The sequence below is a fragment of the Panthera pardus genome, unplaced genomic scaffold, assembly GCF_024362965.1.
Source record: "Panthera pardus isolate Hobbes unplaced genomic scaffold, ASM2436296v1 HiC_scaffold_3, whole genome shotgun sequence".
In the NCBI taxonomy this organism is placed as follows: domain Eukaryota; kingdom Metazoa; phylum Chordata; class Mammalia; order Carnivora; family Felidae; genus Panthera; species Panthera pardus.
The window spans coordinates 32,201,362-32,209,007 of record NW_026526876.1 but is presented as its reverse complement, the minus strand read 5'-3'; the positions used below and the strand labels follow the sequence as shown (position 1 = coordinate 32,209,007).

At 43.7% G+C, this 7,646-nt stretch overlaps 1 protein-coding gene across 1 annotated transcript in view; it reads left to right on the top strand.

The window, feature by feature from the left end:
- Nucleotides 1-522: 522 nt before the first annotated feature.
- DHX8 (DEAH-box helicase 8) overlaps nucleotides 523-7,646 on the top strand; it is a 30,318-nt gene continuing 23,194 nt past the window's right edge. Inside the window, exons 1-4 of the mRNA XM_019434855.2 lie at nucleotides 523-760; nucleotides 5,064-5,149; nucleotides 5,700-5,772; nucleotides 6,160-6,245. Of these exons, the coding sequence (XP_019290400.2) occupies nucleotides 613-760; nucleotides 5,064-5,149; nucleotides 5,700-5,772; nucleotides 6,160-6,245 (393 nt within the window). The 5' untranslated portion in view covers nucleotides 523-612. The remainder of the gene's footprint in view (nucleotides 761-5,063; nucleotides 5,150-5,699; nucleotides 5,773-6,159; nucleotides 6,246-7,646) is intronic.

Sequence of the window (7,646 nt, the reverse complement as noted above, 5' to 3'; positions counted from 1 at the left end):
ATCCCGGTTTATAGATGAGAAAACAGGCTCCACAGATTAATTTGCCCAATGTCATTTAGCTAGATAACAGAAGTGTTGTTTCCTCATCTGTAAAATGAATTAATAACAGAAGTAGACTATCACCTACAGAATCGCTCGAGATAGTTATGAGCCACGAAGAGGCAAAGCCCTGGTAATACAGGGAACCTCTGTAAACCGAGTTTTGCCTTTTCCAAACTTGAATTTGGGTTCCTTTTTCAAAGCGCAGGCGCAGGCGCGCGTGAGGCGCGGGGATCGTGACCTCCCCGGCGCCCCTTGCGCAGGCCACGGTCGCCCTCTGCCGACGGTGGGTGGGAGAGCTCTCAGAGTGAATGTTTCCGGGCCTGAGAACCGACCAAGAAACTGGACGGCCTGTAGAGGGCGCGGCCGGCGCCCAGAGTAACCCACTTGGCCGTCCCTTCCTTAAGCACTTCCTGTTTGATCTCTATGATTCTCTGTTGCGTCATGGGAAGTTCCGGTAGTTTTCAATTTACTGTAAACAACAGGGACGTGCGCCGACCCGGAAGTGAAAACTGGAGCAGGCCCGGAGCAGTTCAGAAGGCCGGGTAAAGCGGGGTGCGGGCGGCTGTAGCCATGGCCGTGGCCGTGGCCCTGGCGGGGGCTGTGACCGGAACAGAGCTAGGCCCCGCGGAAGAACTCGCCAAACTCGAGTATCTGTCTTTAGTGTCGAAAGTTTGCACCGAGCTGGACAATCACTTGGGGATCAACGACAAGGACCTGGGTAAGCTCGGGGAGGCCCCTGCGGCCTCTGGGCTTAGGGTCGAGGGAAGCGAAGGAGAAATGGGGTTGATAGGCTGAGTATTGTGTCCGTACGAGTCTCTTTTTCTCTGTCGCAGACACTCGGTCCTGCGGTACCTTCGGCCCGGGCTCACCGTTTGAGAACTCTCCAGGCCGAGCTGTTTAGAAACCATTGCCCAGAGCTGTCAGTGAAACCCAGAGTGGCTATCGCTCCTGCTTCCTGTTTTTATTTTCCTCAGGTCCCAGTTAATTAAACAGCGTTAATAATAACAGTAGCAGCAGCCGCATCATAATGATGATGATAATGGCCGAGATTTATTGGCATGCCAGATGTTATGCACGGTGTTTTACTTATGTTATCTTACTTGGTCTTGTCACGACCCTATGAGATGTGTTATCTGTTTTTCGATTAAGAAAACAAGGCACTGATTAATTAATTAAGTAATCCCCCTCGATATCACATATCAAATGTGAGCCTGATCTGGAACCCAGGTCTTTTGAGGTCTGCCTTTAACAGTTCTCAACCATTTATTAGGCGTTTTGGGACAGACGGTACAGGTGGAGAACCCCAACTAAGGAACTGAAAAAGGCTAAGGGCCTAGAGCTAAGGCCACAGAAAAATGGAGTCCTTATGAAGGCAAAGGGATGGATGGAGTCAAGAGCATGAGTGGAGGAATTGACCTTTGATAGGTGCAGGGATGCCTGATCCATTAAAGGTTTTTTTTTTTTTTAATTATTTAAATTTATTTTTGAGAGAGAGTGTGCGCAAGTGGGGGAGGGGCAGAGAGAGAGAAGGACAGAATCTGAAGCAGGCTCCAGGCTCTGAGCTGTCAGCCCAGAGCCGGATGTGGGGCTTGAACCCACGAAGTGTGCGATCATGACCTGAGCTGAAGTCGAAAGCTTAACTGACTGAGCCACCCCAGGTGCCCCTAAAGTCTTATTTAAATAATCCCTGTACCCAATGTGGGGCTGGAACTCATGACCCTGAGATCAAAAGTTGGATGCTTTTCTGACTGAGCCAGCCAGGCGGCCCATCTGATAGCCAGATGGCCCACTTCCTTAATAGGAAGGAGAACAGAGAATGTGGTTATAGATGCGGACAGGTTTAGGGGTTGGTGGTAGGAAGACGAGGGAGAGGCATCTATTTGATTGTTCTGCTTTCTAAATGAAGATGAAGTTAAGTCACCAGCTGGAGAGATGGAAGGGAAAGGGCATGTGACAGAAGGGGTCCGGGGAATTAGATTGTGTGACCTTGAGTAAGATACCCAATTTCTCTGAAGCCCTTTTCATCATCTATGAAATGGGGATGATAGTTGCTTTTCCCAGGGTGACCATATAGCACCTAGGAAGATGCTCTGCTGCCAGTGTATTTTAGTTCACTTTTTTCTTGCTTCCCAGTCAAGATGTGCCTGTCCTGTATCATTTTCTCTCATTCTCTTTCTCTTTTAGATGGTAATGAGCAACACTCCTGTAGTTTACTATCTGGGTAATATGTTCTTTCATTCAGCAAATACTTACTGAGCCAGTGTTAAATTGTTTCGATGTTACCCTCATTATGTACAAAAGTAAAGTGAGGTGTAAACTCCATGATTTTCTAGCCTGTATATAACTGAAGACCCCATTTAATTTGCAAGTGAGCCACAAATACGCTTTTTCTGTTTCTAATTCCAACACCATTTATTCACATGTTTATTTATTTAAAAGATTTTACTTTATTTTTTTAGATTATTTATTTTGAGAGAGCGGGGGCTCACATGTGTCAGAGAGGGGTAGAGAGAGAGGGAGAGAGAATCCCAAGCAGGCTCCACACTGTCAGTGCAGAGCCCGATGCGGGGCTTGAATCCATGGACTGGGAGATCATGAACTGAGCTGAAATCAAGAGTCTGACGCTTAGCTGACTGAGCCACCCAGACGTCCTGAGATTTTTTTTTTTTTTTTTAAAGTAATCTCTACACCCAACATGGGGTTTGAACTTATAACCCAGAGATCCAGAGTCGTATGCTCCACCCACTGAACCAGCCAGGCATACCTCCCCCCCCCCCCCCCTGCAATTTATGATGTGTGTTTTTTCCAGTACCACTAAGCAATTCTGTGACACCAGCTCGGTGTCACTGAACTCAATGCTGACACTATCTGGAGATAGCATCAGATCCCACCGGTTAAGGGCTCAGTCCTGTAAGACTGACTCACCTTAAACTTCAGTTGCCATTCACAAGTCCAGGTGGTCACCTGTGCTGAGCCAGTGGCTATAGATCAGAGGTTCCAACGACTCCCCTCCTTGGATTTGATAATTTGCTAGAGCAGCTCCCAGAACTTAGAAACATTTTACTGACTAGATTACTGGTTTATTAGGGAAGGAGATAACCCAGGGACAGCCAGACGGAAAAGATGGGTAGGACAAGGTATGTGGGAAAGATTGAGGAGCTTCCATGCTGAGTGCCCCACTGCCTCAGGTCTCCACTTGTTCACCTACCCAGAAGCTCTCCAAACCCAGTCCTTTTGCGTGTTTGTGGAGGCTCCATTATAGGAGGCATAATCGATTAAATCATTGGCTATTGGTAAGTCAACTCGATTTCCAGCCCCTCTCCCCTCTCTGGAGGTCAATGGTGGGGCTAAAAGTTCCAGCCTGTAATCGCATGGTTGGTTTCCCTGGCAACCAGCTCCCAAATGACATTATCTAGGGGTTTTACTAAAGTCATCTTCTTAATGTAACAAAAGATGTTTTTCACTCTACACTTCCTGAAATTCCAAGGCTTTTAGGAATGCTGTGCCTGGTAAGGGGATGAAGACCAAATATGAATATAAATATAAATAAGTGTAAATAAACATAAATATATACACACACATATATGTATTTAATGTTTATTTATTTTGAGAGAGCGAGCGAGCAGGGGGAGGGACAGAGGGGGGGGATGCAGAGAGAGAATTCCAAGCAGGCTCCCCACTGCAGAGCCAGATGTGGGTTTGATCCCACGAACCTGTGAGATCATGACCTGAGCCTAAAGCAAGAGTCAGACACTCAACCAACTGAGACACCCAGGTGCTCCAATGGACTTGTTTTTAACCACTAATTCATTTTTGGTAGCTCGGTTAATTTAATGTGCCCCCATATAATTCTGAAATTAACAAAAAACAAAAACAACCGCCCTAACTAATGACAGCTGCAGTGTGAATATGCTGCTGATTGCTTTGAAATAGACTCTTGAACATTGCATGTCTAGCACCATATGACTGACTTCTCCCTCCACATTTCTCTACCGAATGTGGGCTTTGAAGTCAGATTGCCTGGGTTCCAGTCCTGGCTCCACCGTTTATTATTGGGTAGGTCAGCATCTCAAACCCTTAGCCTCCTCGTCTGTAAAATAGGGCCAGTCATGGTACCTACCAATGAGGGTTATGAGGATCATGGGGATAGCTCATGTGAAGCACTTAGCATAGTGCCTGGCATGTAGCAGGTGGTCAGAAGTCTTAACCACTGGCATTGCTGATACTAACTTGTTATGTGTAGGCTATGTTCATGTAGCCTGAAGGCATTTAGCTTTTACTTAATGTCCTCAAAAAAGTAAAGACAGGGGCGCCCGGGTGGCTCAGTCAGTTAAGCATCCAACTTCGGCTCAGGTCATGATCTCACGGTCCGTGAGTTCAAGCCCCACATCGGGCTCTGTGCTGACAGCTCAGAGCCTGGAGCCTGCTTCAGATGCTGTGTCTCCCTCTCTCTCTGTTCCTTCCCTGCTCACACTCTGTCTCTGTCTCTCTCAAAAAATAAACATTAAAAAAAAAAAAAAAAAGAAATTCAAACACTGGGCAGGTTTGTAGTGAAGAATTTGGGAAGCAAGTAAGTCTTTTATCAACTTGGAGATTGGACCATCCAGCAGCTGCCTGGCTCTCATATGTGGATTGAGTCTGACCTTGCAGGAACTGTAGAATGCATCCTACTGTGGGCTTTCATCAGGAGGGTGAGGGTGGGCTCTTGCTTTTGGACGTTGTTACTTCTGGAGTCTGTATGACAACAGGTCACAGCTAGTAGTCTCATGAGAAGAGTAGGGGATCATCTGGGACAGTGAGGTGTGCCATTTTGTAGGAATATCTTGTTTTCATTTCTAAAAATTAACTAGAACATACACGGATAATCTTGGTACTCTAAATTCTCTTTCTTTACCCTCACTGGATAGTACTCTTTGGTTTCTATGACTGTTGGATTGGCTAATTGGTTTTGCTTTTAATGTACTTGAAAATGATTTTTTGCTCGCCTCCGTTCCAGTTTTAATCCCTTTTCTCGTTTGCAGCTGAATTTGTGATCAGTCTTGCTGAGAAAAATACCACCTTTGATACTTTTAAGGCTTCTCTGGTCAAAAATGGTGCTGAATTCACGGTATGTGTATCTGGAGACCCCTATTTCGTTTTAATGTCACTATTGAATTTAAATTTTGATAGGATTGAACATAGGATTTTGATAGAGAAAGGAGAGAATTTGTACATACCAATCAAAGAAACCATTAAGTGTGTAATGTTTTTTTATGCCACCGAGCAGTGGTGACATAACTGGATTTCCTGTGACACCTTTCTAAGAAAATGGGGTAGGATTTCCATCATTAAGTCTTTATGAGTGTTTATATCCTTGTTCTATGAATCTGGAAGTCAAAAGCAAAAGAGTTTAGGTTCTGGAGGTAGTTCTAAACCGTGGAAAATAAAAATGGTTGAAGGGAACTAAATTACCTTTCCCTCCCAAAAGTCCAAAAATAGCCGCTTTATCCGAAGCTACTTTGCTAGGTTCACGCCACATCAAATTGATACTCTGCACTTCATTTGTTCCAATTAGCTACATTCAGCTATGCAACCACCCTTTAAAGGTCATCCCATTTCTGACTGTTTTCAAGCACTGTTTCAGGGGCTGATCATTTTTGTTCTGTTTCTTTTCAAAGGATTCTCTTATTAGTAACTTGCTACGCCTCATACAAACCATGCGGCCTCCAGCAAAGCCTTCTACTAGCAAAGGTGAGTAGGGCATCTGGCTGAGCTTCAGCCTCCAGAATGGTCTAGCTTGTGAGCATCCTGTAAATTGTTTCTGTCCCTTGCAGCAGCTGCTGAGCAAGTACACATCCTGGTAAAATTTTCCAAATGACTTAAGCTTACATAACCAGATGAATTCTGATGTATCTTCGCGTCCTCCCCCATGCCCACATAGTTTGTAATCAACGTTATTTTTAGGAAATTAAATTATGTGTATAGTAATGTATATGAATAACATGTAGAAAAATGCCATGTTCTGTTTTTAGTTTGATGCAAATCTGATGTTAAGGTTCACTGTTAACCATTGAGAATATTAAATATATCTTTTTTTTTTTTTTTTTAACCCCTTTATATGCTCTGTGATGAAACAAGATCCAGTCGTTAAACCCAAAACTGGAAAGGAAAAGCTGAAGGAACTCTTCCCAGTGCTTTGTCAACCAGACAACCCTTCTGTCCGGGTACTGATACCATTTTGAGAATGTCTCTTCTAATTGGGTATTTCTCTGAGCCCTGTCCCTTTTGTGTGTGTCATTAGTTACTGGTTTTACATTTGTGTTCATTGTAATATGTTTTTCTTTTCTAAGTTTACGTATTTATTTTGAGAGAGAGAGTGTGTGAGCTGGGAAGGGGCAGAGAGAGAGGGAGAGAGAGAAACCCAAACAGGCTCCACGCTGTTAGTATGGAGCCCGATGTGGGGCTCAGTATTACAAACCATGAGATCATGACCTGAGCTGAAATTGAGAGTTGGACGCTTAACCGACTGAGCCACCCAGGAGTTCTCATTGTAATATATTCTTCTTTCTTTCTTTTTTAAAAATGTTTATTTACTTTTGATAGTGAGTGAGCAGGGGAGGGGCTTAGAGAGGGAGACACAGAATCTGAAGCAGGCTCCAGGCTCTGAGCTGTCAGCACAGAGCCTGATGCGGGGCTCAAACTCATGAACCGTGAGATTATGACCTGAGCTGAAGTCAGATGCTTTACTGACTGAGCCACTCAGGGGCCCCATAATATATTTTTCAAATTGAAAGTGTTGGATCACTCCCTGAGCATGTACTATACATAGTATAGTGTTAAAGAGTTTAGAGAATATTTGAGGGAAATGGGATTGAGAATTGTGGGAAGCAGTGATTAGGGCTATGAAATAAGGTTCTAGAACAGATACATGATGTGTGAAGTGAGATTTTTTTGCTCTGTTATGTGTTCAGTCTAATTTTTTTAAAGTGTTTTGATTTTTAAATTTTATTCTGGCAAGTGTTTATTGAGTACCTACTATGTACCAAGCACTAATCTAAGTACCAGGGATACAGCTGTGAACAAGACAGATAGAATGTCTGCTCTCTTGGAGATTACATCATAGTATTGGGATGGGGGCAGGAAATAAACATGTAAACTCCACTAGTGGGGAGGATACAGGCAGTAAACAAGTACACAGTGTATAATATAGCTGATAACAGTAAGCACTATGGAAAAAAATTTAGCAGGTGAAAGGGGGGAAGAGTGCAATTCTTTAAAAACACTTCTTTAAATTCTTTAAAAAGAATTGCTAGAATTCTTTTTTTTTAAGGTTTTTTTTTTGTTTTTTTTACATTTATTTATTTTTGAGAGACAAGCAGGGGAGGGACTGAGAGGGAATCAGACACAATCTGAAGCAGGCTCCAGGCTCCAAGCTGTCAGCACAGAGCCTGACACCGGGCTCGAACCCATGAACCTTGAGATCATGACCTGAGCCAGAGTTAGATGCTTAACTGACTGAGGCACCCAGGCACCCCCCTAAGCCTTCTTTTTAAAGCATTGCTTTTTTTTTTTTTTTTTTAATTTTTTTTTCCATTTATTTATTTTTGATAGAGATAGAGCACAAG